This window comes from Protopterus annectens, chromosome 10.part0 (genome assembly GCF_019279795.1).
Source record: "Protopterus annectens isolate FY-2018-M chromosome 10.part0, PAN1.0, whole genome shotgun sequence".
Classification (NCBI taxonomy): Eukaryota; Metazoa; Chordata; order Ceratodontiformes; family Protopteridae; genus Protopterus; species Protopterus annectens.
Window position 1 is genome coordinate 354,947,136 of NC_056744.1, and position 20,226 is coordinate 354,967,361.

General features: G+C 40.6%; 1 protein-coding gene across 5 annotated transcripts in view; it reads left to right on the forward strand.

The window, feature by feature from the left end:
- FAM20B (FAM20B glycosaminoglycan xylosylkinase) overlaps window positions 1–20,226 on the forward strand; it is a 381,708-nt gene that overhangs the window by 166,489 nt on the left and 194,993 nt on the right. For all 5 annotated transcript variants that reach the window (XM_044085258.1, XM_044085253.1, XM_044085257.1 and 2 more), the window contains exons 4-5: window positions 2,048–2,134; window positions 18,060–18,169. In XM_044085258.1, coding sequence (XP_043941193.1) covers window positions 2,048–2,134; window positions 18,060–18,169 — 197 coding nt within the window. The remainder of the gene's footprint in view (window positions 1–2,047; window positions 2,135–18,059; window positions 18,170–20,226) is intronic.

The following is a 20,226-nucleotide window of genomic DNA, read 5'->3' on the forward strand; positions in this document are numbered from 1 at the left end:
ATTTTGAGACTTGGACTTCTAGCATTGAGCAGCATGACCCTCAGATTGCATTTGTTTGGAGCTGTTATGGTAGTAATTTGGTCTTTGGAATACTGCCTAAAAAGGCACTATAGGGGTAGCAAGAGCCTTGGCCAGTATCCGGAAGCCCAGGGATGACAGATGCAGGCCATCTCTGGCAAAGCATCAAGGTCTGTCAGTCATGTCATCCCAGGAAGACAAATACTGGATTCCCTTAGAATGACACCAGAAACTTAGCCAATTGTTGAAATCAATACATTTCTGCTTGTAGTGTGGCATCATTATGGGTGATGGTAGGATGCTGCTCAGGGCTAGGGTCATACTCACCTGGGCTACATAATCTGAAAGCTCCTCCAAGTCTCTCTTTTCATGTAGTCCTGGGAGGTACATCTCTGGTCATTCACACCCACATGTATAATGACAGCACCTCCTTGGGACCTTCCTCTGATGCTGTAAGTGCTTGCTTAGACCTCCCTTTGAGCCTTCAGCTACTGTTTCCTTAAAATTGTTGTCATGGAAGAGAGATTTCCTGGTAGCTGTTACTTCTGCCAGAAGGGTATCTAAGCTTTAGGCACTATCCTCTGTACGTTCATACTTGAATTTTTTTTTTTTTTTTTTTTTTTATATAGTAGTTGACTTTAGGACAAATCTCTTCTTTCTGCCCATGGTCGCTTTGGAATACACTTTGAATTGATCCATTTACTCTAACAGTTTTCAATCCAAACTTCAGTAATGAGGGGAATATTTGCTTTATTGTTTGGAAGTTTATAAACAGCTGAGGGTTCTGTTTGGATAGGACCAAAAGTGTTGGAGAATCTGACCAACTGTTTCCATTTCTAAGCTGAGGCTGGGAGGCCTGTCCAGATGGTTCTCCAACTGTAAGTCCTTTGTGTACTCTCTTGAAGGGAATACCCTGCCCTTTCCTACAAAGCCTGAAGCTCATTCTGCTAGAGCCATGGCTACTTTTGCTACCTTTTCCTCCAGGTGTTTGATATTTGTGCAGCAGCTACGTGGTCTGGCACTCCTACCCTTGTCGAACTGGATGTTCACTCTAGGTCAAGAGCTTCATTTGGTTGTACTGTTTTTTTTGCAGAACAGTAACAATGGTTTCAGGTTGCCTTCCATCCGATTCAACCATCCCTCCGTGCATGCCCCCTCCAAACTGGCACTGTTTTAGTGATTTGCTCTTGATTGGCCTTGCTTTTGGGCTATAAGCTGGTTTGTAGGTGTACTTATCTGTCACCCTATACTTTTCACAACCTGTCTTAACATGTTTAGATTTAATATTGTTTCAGAGGGCTGCCATGGGAAAACCCAGCATAGGTTCATAGGTTCATAGATTAGTACTAAGCTAACTGCCCTTGTGAGCCATTTTAAGCCTAGCCAATTATCCTTTGTGAGACTCGAACCCTGCACCTTGTGTTTGTAAGACAAACACCTTAACCATTAGGCCACCCTCCCAACTGATAACCGAGATATGTTACGGTTATAACTTCTTTTTTTTTTTTTTTTTTTTTGCTTTTATTTTAGTTTTGCATACACCAAAGTAGTTTCTCAGTGCATGTGTGTGAGCAGATAGACGTTTGCATTTTTAACATAATGTGGTGTGTGTTTTGGATGTTTACAAATGCGAATGTCAATCAAAGCATGTGTGTGTTTTGTTTGTGTATTAACACCTACACTTCAGAATTAAAAGAACTAAACTTGTGCCACAGTGCTGCCCAAGCTAGACAAAACAGTTTGCAGTAAACCTTACATCAGTGCAGTCCTTGTTTCTGAAAGATTTAACAAAATGCATTGCTTAAGCTTTCTTTGCAGCATGTGCATCTGTCAAGTAAGTAGCAAAGGCATTTAACGGTTTTCTTTTAGACGTTAATTTATTGAGGTTGTACAAGATTAGGGGAGACTGTGTTAAAAGGATGGAAAAATGTTAAGCTTTGACTGCTGGCATGTGAAAATTTCAGGACTATTATGTCTGGTTGAATGAGAAGCAACATTATACAAAATTCTGTTTTGTTTCTTTTCCCAGGTATAGCAGAGATTATATTGTAGAAGGTGAACCTTATGCTGGATATGACAGGCACAATGCTGAAGTAGCAGCCTTTCATCTGGACAGGTATAAGTTTTGTTTCATTTGTGTATTGCATCATCTCAACCCATGGAGATGCCACCACATAAAAAGCATAAATAAGTGCACCTTTTTCATTGTAAGCAGGTGAAAAGTATTTAAAACCTTACTGATGGGTGCTGAATATGCACTGTGCAGTTGCATAAATACATATGTATACACGGGTCTACTTTGATTCACTGAAAACCCATTTCACTGAATTTCAATTCACCCTCAAAAGAATCACTGAAAGCTCAAATCACTGAATCTAAGTACTGTTGGGCAAAAAAAATGTATATGCCCTTTTCCCCACTGTAGTGCTATCCTAGAGTTAATATATATAGTTAGCTAGAACAAGTCCCACAGTTTAGAGACTGAGCAGCAATATGTTATAACTAGTAAGCTGCATCTCTTGTGCCGTAGTGGTGTTTATCTGGCGATCCTGGTTTGCTTTATAACTTCATTGCATATTGAAAGTCTTTTTGTACAAATACGAATGCAGTTTAAGCTTTCAGTAACGAGTTTGTGTATGTAACTTAATCTTATGCAGCACAGCGTGTAATTGCTGAAGGGTGCTGATGCATTTCCTTCTAATATCCCCAACACTCATTTCCCACACCAGGTAGATGGACTGTTGACGCTGCAGTGCAGCATGGGAGTGTGGGGTTGCTGCACTATCAAGTGTTTCGTCCTTTGGAATAAGACATGAAACTGGGATACCTTCTGCTTGAGTTTGTAGCTGAGGTGGATGTAAAAGTAGTAAAATATCCCATGGACTTAGTGAAAAAGATTAGGGGAAGTTTATTTTTATTTAACATTTGTTTAGGGGAAGTTTATTTTTATTTAACATTTGTTTAGGGGAAGTTTATTTTTATTTAACATTTGTTTACCGGGGAAGTCTGACTGGGCAAGTTGCCATTTTCAGCAGAGGCCCGGGGAGAAAAGTTTCACAATAGTATTTCAAACATTAGTGAAACAATCGGAGAAATTGGATCACATAATAAATGCAAATTATTACAGTTGAAGTTAGTAACGAAGCTCAGACCATCACATGGTAAATACATATTTTGACAGTTACACTTAAAGAACAATCGTTTGAGACAGTAGAATTTTCAGTGTTATAGTATAACAATTCTGTAACTGTATACAAGTTCCCCAGTGCACTGACCAAACTTCGTCTGGTAGTGTAAGTTCCACCTTGGGCCCCCCCTTGAAAAGTGCCCACTAGACTAGCAGAACTAACCCGGTCAAAAAGAGGATAAATAAAAGAAAAATAAATTTTCCAGGATTCATATTACAAGATCCCACATAGTGGTAAAGATAAAGTAACAAAGAAGCTAAACATTACCTGGTATTTACATTCCATTCAGATACAGTACCTGGTATTTACATCCCATTCTAAGATACAGTACCTGGTATTTACATCCCATTCTAAGATACGGTACCTGGTATTATTTACGTCCCATTCAAAGATACGGTACCTGGTATTATTTACGTCCCATTCAAAGATACGGTACCTGGTATTATTTACGTCCCATTCAAAGATACGGTACCTGGTATTATTTACGTTCCATTCCAAGATACGGTACCTGGTATTATTTACATTCCATTCCAAGATACGGTACCTGGTATTATTTACATTCCATTCAAAGATACGGTACCTGGTATTGTTTACATTCCATTCAAAGATACGGTACCTGGTATTATTTACATTCCATTCAAAGATACGGTACCTGGTATTATTTACATTCCATTCAAAGATACGGTACCTGGTATTATTTACATTCCATTCAAAGATACGGTACCTGGTATTATTTACATTCCATTCAAAGATACGGTACCTGGTATTGTTTACGTCCCATTCAAAGATACGGTACCTGGTATTGTTTACGTCCCATTCAAAGATACGGTACCTGGTATTATTTACGTCCCATTCAAAGATACGGTACCTGGTATTATTTACGTCCCATTCAAAGATACGGTACCTGGTATTATTTACGTCCCATTCAAAGATACGGTACCTGGTATTATTTACGTCCCATTCCAAGATACGCTACCTGGTATTGTTTACATTCCATTCAAAGATACGCTACCTGGTATTGTTTACATTCCATTCAAAGATACGCTACCTGGTATTGTTTACATTCCATTCAAAGATACGCTACCTGGTATTGTTTACATTCCATTCAAAGATACGCTACCTGGTATTGTTTACATTCCATTCAAAGATACGCTACCTGGTATTGTTTACATTCCATTCAAAGATACGCTACCTGGTATTGTTTACATTCCATTCAAAGATACGCTACCTGGTATTGTTTACATTCCATTCAAAGATACGCTACCTGGTATTGTTTACATTCCATTCAAAGATACGCTACCTGGTATTGTTTACATTCCATTCAAAGATACGCTACCTGGTATTGTTTACATTCCATTCAAAGATACGCTACCTGGTATTGTTTACATTCCATTCAAAGATACGCTACCTGGTATTGTTTACATTCCATTCAAAGATACGCTACCTGGTATTGTTTACATTCCATTCAAAGATACGCTACCTGGTATTGTTTACATTCCATTCAAAGATACGCTACCTGGTATTGTTTACATTCCATTCAAAGATACAAAAAGATGCATCCATATTCACTTAACTCGTCATAGCTAGCTTCTCGATGCAGTGCTTTATAAAGCTGATTGCTGAAACAGTGTAGCAATTTAATATGTGTCTGGAATTCTTTTCCAGTAGTGAAGGAGAGTAGCTGATAACCACGCTGACTTGTAGAAGCCATGTAGATTGAATAGCAGTAACGCCCATACCCTCCTGGTAGAACTGGGTATCTGGCAGCTAGCAATGTTTTGTGGACCTTTGTCTAAAGCTGGTAAATCTCTCAGCAGGACCCAAGCAAATGAAAGTGGTCTGCATCAGCTTTGCCATAATGCCAGCTTGTGTGATTGCCCACCCTCCTGACTGCCTATGTTTACGAGTTTGATGCCAGGAATTTTTTTTTTAATGGGTAAATGTTAAGAAATGTAGGCTTATAGGCGACCTGTGTAGTGATAATTAAGGGATGCCATTACTTGACTGTAATCTACATGATTAGGTAGCTAGCCCAGTTCCATCTCTCCTTGTCAGAAACATCCATGGTGCAGTCCTCTAGAGCTTTGCAGAGCCGTTTTAAAAGTTTTGGCTCAGCCACCTTTTTCTGGGGGTCCCAATCCAGTGTATATAAGAATCAGTCTTGTGCTGTAAGTGTTACATGAATTAGACACCTCAGTTGTTGGTGTTGCCTCCATTGAGGGGTTCTCTGTCAACATTTTTCCTGCATTCTGTCAAGGCTGAGGGAAAGGTTTTATTCTTTTGCTAGTCCATGTTTACCCCATATACAAAAACTCCATCCAGCCATCTATCCCAAACAATCGACTGGCCCTGTAGTTGGACTTAATAGTTCAGCATGATACATGCCCAAGTGTTATATGAACTCTGTGTTAAGCTTTTCTTCAATAGGAGCTTGACTCTCCAACCCCTACCCCATCCCAGATCCTCCAGCTGTCTTGCAAGGAGTGTTGATCCAGCTGCTCCTTTACTAAATGCAAGTCTAGGAGCACCTGAAACTGCCTGGGTTTGGTTCTGGCTTGGACCATCTGTAGAATGTGAATATCTTAGTATATCAGGGATTCTCGGGGCCCTGCAATGCTTTGAAGCGATTAGTTTATTGAGGGTGATGTTTATCCCATGTAAACTCAAACATTTTAGCAGTTTTATTGTTTATGGATGAGTAGTCAAAGCAGGAATAAATTTAGCCAAGTATAGATATTTTCAAAAGAGGCACATGGTTAGTGCAAACATTTTAGCCAATAGCCATAGCTTTGGACATGCCCAGGCAGTTGATTTTTGACTGCAGTGCCTTGATAGATGTCCAAGATTGAGGGTTTCCATTATCGCATAGCTACTGGAGATTTTAATTTACAGATATGTATATGTTGTCATATATTAAGCCCCTAGCTGTGTTGAGACTTTGCTCCATCTCTTGACAGTGTGGATTTGGCAGATGTTGCGCTGATATATGCTAGTTAATAGAAAGCCCTGATAGCATCTGAAATTCTTGAACCATCTGTAATGTTTTGGGTAACCAAAGATGCAAGTTATTCACAGGGAGCACATAGTCATCTGCAGACTGACCAGTTGTACGTCTTGTTGCACAGCCAAATGCCTCACTGAGATTAGTGTCCTTAAATGTAAATATCAAGGGATGCCACTACTTATAAATAAATAAGGGAGCAGGGGGCATACTTGCCTTATGCCCTTGTGGATTTTGAAGGGTTTCGAGCACGAGTTATTTGTTATAATTTCCTTTTCATTTTTCCTCACTGATAGGTTATGGATCCGATCCTCTGGTTCAACTCTGACGCATTTTCCAGACTTCAGATCCTGATCTTGAGCTCCTCCCTTTTCCCATAATGTACCACACCACCTGTACCTCGTCAGATCTAGTCTGCTGCCAGACTGACAAGACAGAAGATTCTGTAGTTTTATTTTTCTTGTAACGTATTTTTCATGTGTCTTCCTTTTATATAAATCCTCCCTCTTGTTTTTTATTATGTTAGTGTTCATAGGTTGGTACTAGGCTGTCGGCCCTAGGGCCTATACAAGTCTAGCCATAACAATTCCTTGGCTATTTCTTCCCTGGTCCCCTGTCTAGTAGGGCGACTGACGTGATCCCCGGGGTGAATTTCCTTTCTCCCATCCAATCGTCAAGGTTCCTTTTGAAGAGGGCCAAGGAGGCGCTCTGCTTGACATGTATAAAACAATGAGACAGTAACTCCAACCCTAACACCCCACTTAAAACCCACCTGAGCAAAGGACATGGCTGATCAGTGATCCCAAGCCTCACCAAAGCTCACCTTGTTTTTGCTTTGGATCTGTGGATGTAGATACTTTCCATTGTACAGTGTGTCTTCACAGCGTGTCTAGTCCTTTACTTTTTTTTTTTGCAACTCAGTGTGGTTAAAGTTGGACAGTGGACAGTGGACAGACTGAGTTTGGTCTGGTGCAGAGTTTAAGGTAATGAGCTTTGTTACTGAGATGCAGAATTGTTTTTTCTCCGTCCTGTTTGCCCCTGTCTGCTTGTTTGGGAACAGTTTGGTAGGGATTGAATTTTCTTATTTCATTGCACTAAACTTTATCTTGCTCTTGGTTTTTTCTGTGCGGCTGAATGGGACTGTGGAGTGTGTCGTGGACCTGCCTCTGGATGGTCCAGTTTGTCTGGAGTTTCTTTTTGCCTGTTGGTTTCCTCTTACGGTTCTAAGATTTGGTTTCTTCTTGCGGTTCTAAGATTTGAATGCTTTGTATCTTTCAGAGCACAGATACGTTTATGGGAAATGAAACTGCATTTTTTGTATTTAGGTGAAGTACAGGGGAGCATTAGAAAGCTGTGTACTTCTGAAATACATGGGAGATTGAAAATTGTAACAAAAGTGAACAGTTGTCATGGTTAAATTCCTTCCTCACAGGGTGCAGGATTTGATTGTAGTCACTGGCTTTAAAATAGAATTTATTAGTTGTTAGCCTTGTCTGGATTTTTTGGTGCTGTAAACTTGACTCTGCGGACAGCTTGTGTTGTCCTGGATTGCTTCGTTGAGCTTGTCTGATCCGGATGGATTTGGAGGTTGGTTGTTTTATGTCACTAAGTCCTCAGCTAGCACAGTGGACTGAAGAGCCAAGTTGCTAACAAGCTGCTTCATCTGCCATGTTACAAAATTCAATCCACCATAAAGGCCTTTTATCTGGCTTCTCAAGGAGCTCAACCCCCTGTAAGAGGAAGGGAACATACAAACTATACAAAAGACTGTCGTGGATCCAAAGTTGCTAGGGCCTCCATCAGATCCTAAGTCGTCTCAGATCTGACAGGTTTGGTCCCTTTGAGTGTTTCCACTTGACTACTGATCTTCATCGGATCCAAGGTCTTCTGATCCGATGGTCTATGACTGTTGCTGCAGGATAACCTCCTTGATCAGATATTTGCATAAACTTCTTCAGAAACCACTTTCTCCTGCCATCAGATCTGATCACTACAACCATTTCTCTTCATCCTGTTTGGATGCTAAGACTTGGATCCAAAGTGTGTCTGATGCCACTCAAGAGCTGGACAGTTCTGGGATCCGTGACTACTTGACCAGTGTGGACCAGAACTGCAGTTTATTGTGAGAGACTGACTTAAGTTTATGCCTTAGTTTAAGAAAAATGTTACTTTTTGAATTCTGCTTTTTAACCTTAGCATCCAGTCTGTTCAGATGCTTCCTCAACCTGATCCTAAGCTTAAGATCCTACAACAAGCTAGTCCCCTGAGAGAGCAGTGTGTCTTCAGATCCTGAAGTATAAAACAGTTGCACACTTCAGATGAAAGGCTTCCCTTGGGTTCGACGGTACCAGTATCTGTTGCTGTCAGTTGTCATTTAGAATTTGCTTCCAACACAAATCCTGTTGTTTTATCCAGTACCCCTCAAATATCCAGATTCTTACCTTCCCTTTTTGGGCTGAGCTTTTAATTTGATAAATATGAATAAACATTCAGTTCCAGTCCTCATATCCTCGAGGAACACATGATAATATTAATCCTGTTATTCTAGCAAGTCCGTAATCTTACTTTGTCCCCCTTTCACTCTGTCCTAATTTCTTGGAGGTGTTTCTCTGATTCTGGTCTGTCTGACCTAGGATTTGGGCTGAATCTGCAGACACAAGATCTTTGTTTTGGTTAGGCTCAATTATTCCTGTATCCATTCCTCCTCTACAGGATTCCCACTACAAAGTCCTTTTCCCCTCTCTAACATTCAAGCTCTGAAACAAAACCGAGCCTCCTTTCCATGTACGCATGAGACTATATGGCTTTGTGGAACCCTTTAAGATGTCCTTTGTTGAAGCCCCACCCCCACCCTACCCCTTAGATGGCTCCTCTTGTCTGGGCCTTCAGTGAAAGACACTCCCACCCACAGTGAACAGTAAAAATACACTCTTGTCTGCTGTGGGAATCGAGTTTTTCTACCCTCCCCCAGCAGACCCAGTTTTTTTTTTTTCTAGAAACCAGCGAGGGGGGAAGAGGACATGGTACCAGAAATTTCGGGGACCTTTTCAGACCTGCATGAGGATACTTTCTCCAAAGGCAGAAGAGTAATTTTCAGTTGGAGATGTCACCCTGCGGCCAAGGGGGTCCACAGAATCAGGGCTTCAGAGAATCCTTCTCTGACAGGCCCCATCAGTGTTCCTGAAGCATTGCCCGACTGCTCATCTCTGGAGGTAGTCGGGGGTGGTCGTTCTCTACACCTAGATGCCTAGACAGAGCTTACAAGAAACACTTGGGGGCTAAGCATTATATTTTATTTAATTATTTATTTTACATTTGTTGACTGGGATAGTCCGACTGGATGTATGTCCATTTTCAGCAGAGGCCCGGGAAGAAAAGCTCCACATTAAGACAATTTCTTCTTCTTCTTTCGGCTGCTCCCGCTAGGGGTCTCCATAGCAGATCAACTGTTTCCATTTCCTCCTGTCCTCTGCATCTTGCTCTGTCACACCAACCACCTGCATATCCTCTCTCACCACATCCATAAACCTTATCTTAGGCCTTCCTCTTTTCCTGTTACCTGGCAGCTTCATCCTTAGCATCTTTTTCCCAATATACTCTGCATCCCTCCTCAGCACATGTCCAAACCAACGTAATCTTGCCTCTCTGGCTTTGTCTCCAAACCTTCCAACCTGGGCTGTCCCTCTAATATACTTATTCCTAATCCTGTCCATCCTAGTCACACCCAGTGCAAATCTTAACATCTTCAACTCTGCCACGTCAAGCTCTGACTCCTGCCTTTTTGTCAATGCCACTGTCTCCAACCCGTATAACATAGCTGGTCTCACTACCCTCTTGTAGACCTTCCCTTTCACTCTTACTGGTACTAGTCTGTCATAAATTACTCCTGACACTCTTCTCCACCCACTCCATCCTGCCTGTACTCTCTTCTTCACCTCTCTTCCACACTCACCATTACTCTGAACTGTTGATCCCAAGTACTTAAACTCATTCACCTTCACCACCTCTACTCCCTGCAACCTCACCATTCCTCTATCCTTCCTCTCATTCACACACATATATTCTGTCTTAGTCCTGCTGACCTTCATTCCTCTTCCCTCTAGAGCATATCTCCACCTCTCCAGGGTTGTCTCCACCTGTTCCCTACTCTCACTACAGATCACAACGTCATCTGCAAGCATCATAGTCCACGGGGACTCCTGTCTGATCTAGCCTGTCAACCTGTCCATCCCCATTGCAAATAAGAAAGGGCTCAGAGCTGATCCTTGATGTAATCCCACCTCCACCTTAAACGCATCTGTCACTCCCACCGCAGATCGCACCTCTGTCACACTACCCTCGTACATATCTTGTACCACTCTTACATACTTCTCTGACATTCCCGACTTCCTCATACAATACCACAACTCCTCTCTAGGCACCCTGTCATATGCTTTCTCTAAATCCACAAAGACACAATGCAACTCCTTCTGATCTTCTCTGTACTTCTCCATCAACACTCTCTGAGCAAACATTACATCTGTAGTGCTCTTTCCTGGCATGAAACCATACTGCTAATCACTAATCATCACCTCCCTTCTTAACCTAGCGTCCATTACTCTTTCCCATAAGTTCATGCTGTGACTGATCAGTTTAATCCCTCTGTAGTTACTACAGCTCTGCACATCACCCTTATTCTTAAAAATCAGTACCAAAACACTTTTTCTCCATTCCTCAGGCATCCTCTCACTTTCCAAGATTTCATTAAACAATCTAGTTTAAAAGCTCCACTGCCATTTCACCTAAACACCTCCATGCTTCCACAGGTGTGTCATCTGGGCCAACAGCCTTTCCGTTCTTCATCCTCTTCATAGCCATCCTTACTTCCTCCTTGATAATCCATTGTACTTCCTGATTCACTATCCGCACATCATCCAACCTTCTCTTCCTCTCATTCTCTTCATTCATCAGCCCCTCAAAGTACTCTTTCCATCTGCTCAACACACTCTCTCCTCGCTTGTGAGTATGTTTCCCTCATTATCCTTTGTCACCTTTACCTGCTGCACATCTTTCCTAGCTCGGTCCCTCTGTCTAGCCAATAGGTACAGTTCCTTTTCTCCCTCCTTAGTGTCCAACCTTTTATGCAACTCTTCATACGCCTTATCCTTAGCCTTCGCCACCTCTCTCTTTGCCATGCACCTCATCTCCATATACTCTTATCTACTTTCTTCATCTCTCTGACAAGCCCACTTCTTCTTCGCCAACCTTTCTCTGTATACTCTCCTGTACTACTACATTCCACCACCAGGTCTCCTTGTCCTCCATCCTCTTTCCAGAGACAATTTACAAGACTGAAATCTTGACCCTATACAATACAGATAATGTCAGATAGGTAAAACATTTCAAATACAGGAACATTTATATAGTACTGTTACAGTAACATACCAGCATACCCAACTAAATAAGTTAACATTTTTGAGTAAAAGGATTAGTAAAATTTTTTTTTTTTAGGTAACGTTGTTTATAAAGTTTACCAAACCTTAGGAGGTGAGCTACTACAGTAGGAATTAATGGATATCAGAGCACCTGAAATAGCATGTTAAAGATAGAGAGTAAAGAATGGTCCTGCTAGGGGAGTCAGGATTTGTGCATGGGCAAAGCCATTGGGCTTTAAGGAAGATTCTTAATTGCTTCTTGAAAAGTGGGTAAAAGAAAGGGCTGTTCATTTGGAAGAGTGTTCCAAGAGTTACCAATAGAGTTTGAGGACAAGCTATCTCCAGATTTGTTGTTGGACTTTAGGGTAGCCACTAGTACCTTATTAGCTGATCGAAGGGTTGTTAGATTTTTATATGGGCAGATGAGGGTAGAGAGTATGGGTGTATCTGTGGGATGGTGTAAGATCTTGTGTATAGTAGTAAATTGCTGGAAAAGAATCTGGCTTTGCAATAACAGCCATCCTAGCAATTTAAGATTTTGGCAGTGGTGGGTTCATAAAGGGGCACCAGTGGCAAATCTAGCTATGTTATTATAGGCTGTTTCAAAATTATGAAGATTATTTTTGGATAAGTTGGTATAGATTGAGGATGCATAGAGAAGGGTGGCAATTTAAGTGGGTTCGGGCAATAGTAGTCCTAGCTAGAGGTGTGAGATAGGATTTAAGTCTGTAGAGGAAACCAAGCTTTTTATTAACTGATTTAATGGTTAGGTTGATGTGTGTCGAAGTTTTTAGATTATGATCAATTGTTGCACCTAAAAGTCTGGTGGTTGTGTCTGGAGTTATTACAGTACCATTATTAGATGTAATTGTGAAGTTGATAGCAGGAGACTTCTGAGTGGGAGAGAATAGTACCAATTTAATTTTTTTGGGGTTAAAGAGGAGACAGCATTGATGGAACCAGTTTTCAACTAAGTAAATACTGCTTGGGTACTCGAATGAAGTCCAGCAGGCGAGGAGGCTGAACATATTAATGTCGAGTCGTTTGCATATTGTATGCAGGTGGTTTGTAGAAGGGAGATTTTCAGATCATTTCTAAAAATAGTGAAGAGGATGGGTCCCAGAATAGAGCCTTGTGGGACTCCCAAGAGTTCTAGTAGAGTAGATAGACAACAAGCAGTGCTCTGGGAAAATAAACAACAAGCAGTCCTCTGGGAAAATAAACTATTTCTTAGATAGGACTTGAACCAGTTAACTGTCTGGGTATCTAGTGAAAGTGATTTGAGTGAGTTTAACAGTAATTGATGATTAACCATATCAAATGCTTTTGAGAGGTCAATAAAGAGGGCTGAGGACAGCAAGCTGTTATAATGCAGTCAGAAAAGGATAGTAGAGCAGTTGTACTATGGAAAGGCCTGAAACCATGCTGGCAGTCAACTAGCAGGTGGTTTTGGAGGAGATGATCAAGTAGTTGACTGTGAATACATCTCTCCATAATTTTTGCTAAGGGGGAAAGTAGGGCTATGGGGCAGAAGTTTGAGAGTTCATTTGAGTTCCCACCCTTGTGCAGTGGGATAATATGAGACTTTCCAGAGGGATGGGATGGAACTTTCTGTAATGGTTCTGTTAATTAAGATGGAAACAGGGTAGGCAAACACTCCAGCTGCCATTTGAAGGTATTCATCTGGGAAGAGGTCAGCTGATGGAGTGGATATATCCAGAGGGTGTTATATTTCCATCCCCCCCCCATCCACCTCCTGAAACCAGGGAGAAACTCCCTGAACTACCACCATCCAGAGGGAGTGAACGGCTCAAGAAGTTCAAGCTGCTACACAAACGTCATCCAAGGGGTCCCAACCAGGAAAAAAAAGATAGGACTCTGAACTTACTCCCGCACTTTTTTGGTGCCAAAGAAAACAGGGGACTTGAAACCAATTCTGGGTCTAAGCAGTCTGTATCAGTTTGTAAAGAAGCCGGAAGTTCTGATCATCTATGGTTCAATCCATCGTGCCTCTTCTGAGCAAGGACAATTGGATGGGCTCTATGGATCTCGAGGATATGTATGATCACATCAGAATACAGAGGCACTCTTGGAGACATTTGTATTTTTGGCTGTGGGCCAACCACTACCAATTCAGAACACTACCCTTTGGGCTTACCACAGCCCTCCCCCCACCCCACCATGGTGTTCATCAAATGTATGGCAGTTGTGGCAGCTCACCTGAGGCTGAAAGGATTCCAGGTGTTTCCCTGTTTGGACGATTGGCTCTTATGTCTCAACAAGGCATCAACTTCTCCAAGCCGGGGATTATTTGCTTCAGATTTCCAGGTCTCTAGGTATCACCATAAATCTGGCTAAATCAACTTTGACTTCCATAAAAAAGTCTGGAATTCATAGGAACTCGACTAGGTACTAGCCCTGCCTTTATGCCAGAAGTAGCCACAAAATCAATTCGGTTACTGGTCTGTTTTCCAAACCATTGTGATAAAGGCAAATACTTCCAAAAAAAAAAAAAAAAAAAAAAAAAAATACAGAAATTGTGATCAGGTTAGGTCAAGCAGTTTCCAGTCACAATACCTGAATGGATTACAGATGGTATTTCTGTTCATTAAGAAAGTTGATATTGCCTCATCCTCCCAAAGCGCCTCTACCAGGTCAATAGCCATTTTACCTTCCTTCTCCACGAGAAGTTCCTTTTTTACAGTGGAAAATAAAATTGATATAGTCATTGGTCAATATTTATCTTCCTTTCTGAATTGTCAGTTGTGTTTTTTTTTTTTTTTTTTTTTTCTGGGAACAAAAGCACAGAAAAATCTGACCAGCTGTTTGTTTCCCTTTCCTTCTATTTGCGTGAGTTTAAGTAGTGCCATATATAATCCTGGTCAATTAGACTACTGACCTGTATTTTGCTGATTCATTTATGAAGTAGTCTGAAATTGCCTCATCATCCTAGAGTCATGCTGTCGAATCTATGAGTACCTTATTAACCCTCCTATATTTTTTCATGCAATATCTCTCCTACAGTAACTGTTTTTTTTTCTCGTACTCTTGTGAAGCATTGGAAACATTGTCTCCAGAAACAGGCCTTCCTTTGGTTTAACAGTGCTCTGGCATATCCTTCCTTGAGGACCTCCCAGGAATTGTGTAAGTGGCGACTCTACCCATCATTGAGGAAGAATGAAAAGGACATAATCATATTTGAGAGCTGTGTACTTATAACTTTGTATTTGTGTTTTCCTTCATTCTTTCTCGCCTTCACTCCCAGCCATCCCCCGGCCTTGTATTTTCTAGAAGGATATTGGATATTGTGGGAACTTTGAGTACCAAGGTTTCAGTCAGAATTCCTTCTTATATGTTCTGTTCCTGTAAGTCTGTAAACATAGGCAGCAAACTTGATCTGAGGAGTTAAAGGTGATATGGTGCATTATGGGAAGAGGAAGGAGCTCAAGATTAGCATCTGAAGTATGCAAAATGCAGCAGAGTCGGATCCAAGGATTAGATCTGTAATCCATCAGTGAGGAAGAATGAAAGACCGCACGTATACCAAGTAATTGTAAGCACATAACTCCTAATTACTCCTTTTGGAGTAAAGAGCATTTGCACCAAACTTTTATAACACACACCATTGTTATTACCAAACATTAAAATAGAATTTTATATAGTATGGAATTCAAAAGTGTTAAACCGCTTGTTAATATTGGTAAATAGGACTGCCAATCAGATACAGCTGTGCCTCCCGGTCTCCTTCATGTTTATACAAAATCAACAGATATGGGAGGGCAGGGTCTTTCGAGTACAAATCCTGTGCTGGATGTCACCCACCAATGAGGGAAGTATTTCAAGCTTACAAGCCATAGTTTTGGCTAGTACATTTTTGTTTCAGCTGGAAGTGAAAAGATTGTGTCTGGTGGTTATGAGGTTGTTGTAGGTCTTTCCCCCGTTTGTAAAATGTAATTATACTGGCTAGCATAATCTGCATCGGAAGCATCTCTTTTCTGCTGTTAAATTTAATAGAACTGCCTGTTGCAATCCTGTTACTTAACATATTGTGCATGTCTATTGGGCGGGTCATCTGGCTCTAGTGCCTTCCCTGCTTTTAGAGCTGCTATGGCCCCTTTGACCACTTGGATAGATTAGGTTTATTTATGCTCTTTTTTGGGCCTTGAATGCTCACTACTGGATTTTCCCTTGAAAAGCATCCCAGTGGTCTGAATTTTGCTGCTTGTCATCTCATGCATTTGCTTATAATTTTGTCATAATGTCATTGCTTTTCCAGTGTGTCCTGTAATAGATTCTTTATCTTTTAATCTTAAAATAGCCATAGATTGCTTTCTTTCCCTCAAGCATGCCATTAACAGTTTAGGGGAGCTTAACTGTCTTGCTCAGTATTAGTTTTAAACTTTCTACTTATGTTGCAATTTATATTGAATCGCTCTAGTTTCAGCTTTCATCATATTCATCGAGCCATAATATTTTTGTAGCTTCTCTTTTGATTGGATTTAATTATTAGCATTTCTAAATCTCCAGTATTTTAATAAAAAGAATAACTTGAAGAATATGGGCACACAGTTTTACTGTATTCCTTAGTGACATCAGAAATATTTTGAAGATAAAGCTGTATTGTTTGAACAGGTTATTGTCATTTAAAATGTTCAGTAAATATTTAAACTTGCTATTGTTGAATGTCACTTGCTTTTAGTATCCTGTCAAACTAGTTAGGATATGAAGTGAAATAAACCATTCATATTTACCAAGGTGTTTCAGTTGCAGAAGCACAGTTCAGAACAGTGTTTAGTGAAATCCTGGTGTTGTGATTAGCACACTGTGTCATCTGAGCCCTTTACTGAATATTACTATCGCCTATTTTAAGTACAAACAAGTAGATTGAGTGTTTCATTTAATATCCGCTCTTCAGTTATCTGAGTTGCCAAATTCTAAGCAGGGCAAGCACAGGAAAGCGACACAAGTTTAAGCAAATATGCTCAGTGTTTCCAGTCTCGTCTACTAACCAGTGTTTGAGTGTCAGTCATACTAATTACCTTTGCATGGCTAGGTTATACAAGTACAACACGCATCATACACCACCTGGTTACACAGGTAACTGGAGTAACTAACTGACATTACAAACTGGTTGGTTGTTGCTGCGGTCACAGTTTCTTTGCTGTGCACATGCATACCAACACCCCCAGCCACAATGTGGTAAGCAGGTGTACAGCTGTAGTGACATTCCTGTAATAAAAGTACATATATGTGTGTAAGAGACTTGGTTATTATTTGGGGGTTCAATGTATTACATGCCAAGTTATTACCATGTCTCTTACACACATGGTAATAACTTGGCATGTAATAATTTGGGGGTTCAGTGTATTACATGCTAAGTTGGTGCTGTACTGCACCATAAGTTTGCACCCAGGGAGTGCACAGAACGTGTCACAGTACACAAGTGTTGAAATTTAAGGATGGCTACAAGACTAGTAACATTCCTTATTCCTCTCTGCAGAACTTCAGATGGTCATGTAACAATTTAACACGTTTTTATTTTTTAGTATAGCCACAGTTTCATATGCTGATCATTTCCCCCACCACCTCACCCTTGAATTGGCTGTGGTACCACCCTGAAGTTTTAGGAAAGGTTCTGTAGCCTTTATGGAAGCGCTGCAAGCAGTACTGAAAGCTGTCAGACTACAGCTTATGTGGCTTCTGTGCCTTGTCATCTCTCAGCATACTGGGCTCCTTTCCTCACTGTATTCGTCTCTGTCTAGTTCAGTACATTCTTTTATGGTATTTTCTCTTATTTGCTGTCTAGATTTCTTGCTGTGTGAAAACGGATGAATTTTTCCCTGATATCTGTTTTTTTTTTCCCAGTCGTGTTACCGTCTGTTCCAGCAGTTTAACTTATTGAGTCTATCTGTCCTTTTCAGTGTAATATAACAAATTGTATTATGGCTGTCCCCCCCCCCCAATTAATTCATGCTTTGACCTTCATACAGCTGTGTTTTTCTTTGCTGTTCTCATAAGCCATCCTCTCCACCCCCTTTTTCTTTATTGTAAGATGTTTGTTTTCTTATTCTTAAGTAATATAAACTTATTTGGCTTCAAGAAAAAAGTAATTACAGAAAAAAATTACAGGTGGTTCTTTTATGAATAAATTTGAGGAATGTCGAAACCCGTGTGTTCATTCTCATTTATTCTGAATACTTTAATTAGTCTCCAATTGCGATGGAGCAGGAAAGAGGGATTTGGTTTTCTTACAGTTCTGCTCTTGGCTTGCTAGTAAAATATTTTTTGTCATGCCCATCTGTGATCGTAACACTGGTAATGCTTATGAACTCTGTAATTTGTCTGTGCACATTCTAGTAGAAGCTAAAGTACATTACCACTGTTAATATTCATTACCAACTCTTTCTTTGAGTGACCATGTTTTTCCTGTTCTCCCAGGATTCTTGGCTTTCGTCGTGCTCCATTGGTTGTTGGAAGGTTTGTGAACCTGCGGACAGAGATCAAGCCTGTTGCTACTGAACAGCTGCTGAGCACATTCCTCACACAAGGTAAGTTAAAATGGCGAAGATGCTTGTACTGCAGGTACACTGCCGACTTAAGTTTTCATATAATCACCTCATTTTAAAAGTGCCTTTGGATTCTGCCCAGTGTTTTGGAAGGACACTGCCCAAAGTTTGTGTACTTCAGTTGAGATGCATTAGTCTCCTAGTTTTTTTTTTTTTTTTTTTTTTTTTGTCCAAAAAAAATAAGCAAGAGTGCAAAAATAAAATATGCCAGATCGTGCTACTGGCATGTACACTGTCTTTGTGCAGTATTGCAGAGAACAGATTGGTTATTAATCATGCAGAACAGAATTCCTGAATTACTGTACCATGACATCTGCCCTCCTGTGCTAGTCTGTTAAAAATGATGAAATACAATCAGCGAGCTAAGATCATTCCAGAGTGCTCTTACCATGGTTTTCCTTGGGCTTCAGTGTACTACTGTCCTCCTAACGTGCCCCTATTGAATATACAGTATTTATAAGGTACTTTTTTACACTTGCTTTTATGTTTTGCCTCTTGTGAAACTTTTACGAAATTTGTACTTCCTCGCAAAGTTTTATGTTGTAAAAGAAAGTATTTGTCCACTAAAACGTATGCATACTACCTTACATGTTTATATATTGAAAATGTGGTTTCTTTATTTTTGCCTGTAGCTCAGACCATAGCAGAAAATTTGAAGTCAGCCTTATCTGCTTAACTATCTCATCTTTCATATTTGTCATATTTTACCCATATTTCTCTGCAGTGTGGCCCAGCGTATGCTCTACAGAAAAACTGCTTTTCAGACTCCATCACAGTCTCACGTGCTGTTCATCAGGCATTGTGTATGTGATGGTGTTTGGTCCTGGCTTTATTCTCCTACTGTTCATCAGACATTGTGTTTATGGTGGTGTTTGGTCATAGCTTTATTCTCCTACTGTTCATCAGACATTGTGTTTATGGTGGTGTTTGGTCATGACTTTATTCTCCTGCTGTTCATCAGGCATTGTGTATGTCATGGTGTTTGGTCATGGCTTTATTGTCCTACTGTTCATCTGGCATTGTGTACATGATGGTGTTTGGTCATGGCTTTATTCTCCTGCTGTTCATCAGGCGTTGTGTATGTGATAGTGTTTGGTCATGGCTTTATTCTCCTATTCTTCATCAGGCAGTTGTGTTTATGGTGGTGTTTGATCATGGCTTTATTGTCCTACTGTTCATCTGGCATTGTGTACGTGATGGTGTTTGGTCATGGCTTTATTCTCCTGTTCATCAGGCATTGTGTGTATGTGATGGTATTTGGTCATGGCTTTATTCTCCTACTGTTCATCAGGCATTGTGTATGTCATGGTGTTTTGTCATGTCTTTATTGTCCTACTGTTCATCAAGCATTGTGTATGTGATGGTGTTTGGTCATGACTTTATTCTCCTACTGTTCATCAGGCATTGTGTTTATGGTGGTATTTGGTCGTGGCTTTATTCTCCTACTGTTCATCTGGCATTGTGTATGTGATGGTGTCTGGTCATGACTTTATTCTCCTACTATTCATCAGGCATTGTGTTTATGGTGGTGTTTGGTCATGGCTTTATTCTCCTACTGTTCATCAGGCATTGTGTATGTCATGGTGTTTGGTCATGGCTTTATTCTACTGTTCGTCAGGGATTGTGTGTATGTGATGGTGTTTGGTCATGGCTTTATTCTCCTCCTGTTCATCGGGCATTGTGTATGTGGTGGTGTTTGGTCATGACTTTATTCTCCTGTTAATCAGGCATTGCGTTTACGATGGTGTTTGGTCATGGCTTTATTCTCCTGTTCATCAGACATTGTGTATGTGATGGTGTCTGCTCATGGCTGTATTCTCCTGTTCATCAGGCATTGTGTGTATGTGATGGTGTTTGGTCATGTCTTTATTCTCCTACTGTTGTTCAGGCATTGTGCATGTCATGATGTTTTGTCATGTCTTTATTCTCCTACTGTTCATCAAGTATTGTGTATGTGATGGTGTTTGGTCATGGCTTTATTCTCCTGTTAGGCTTTGTGTTTATGATGGTGTTTGGTCGTGGCTTTATTCTCCTCCTGT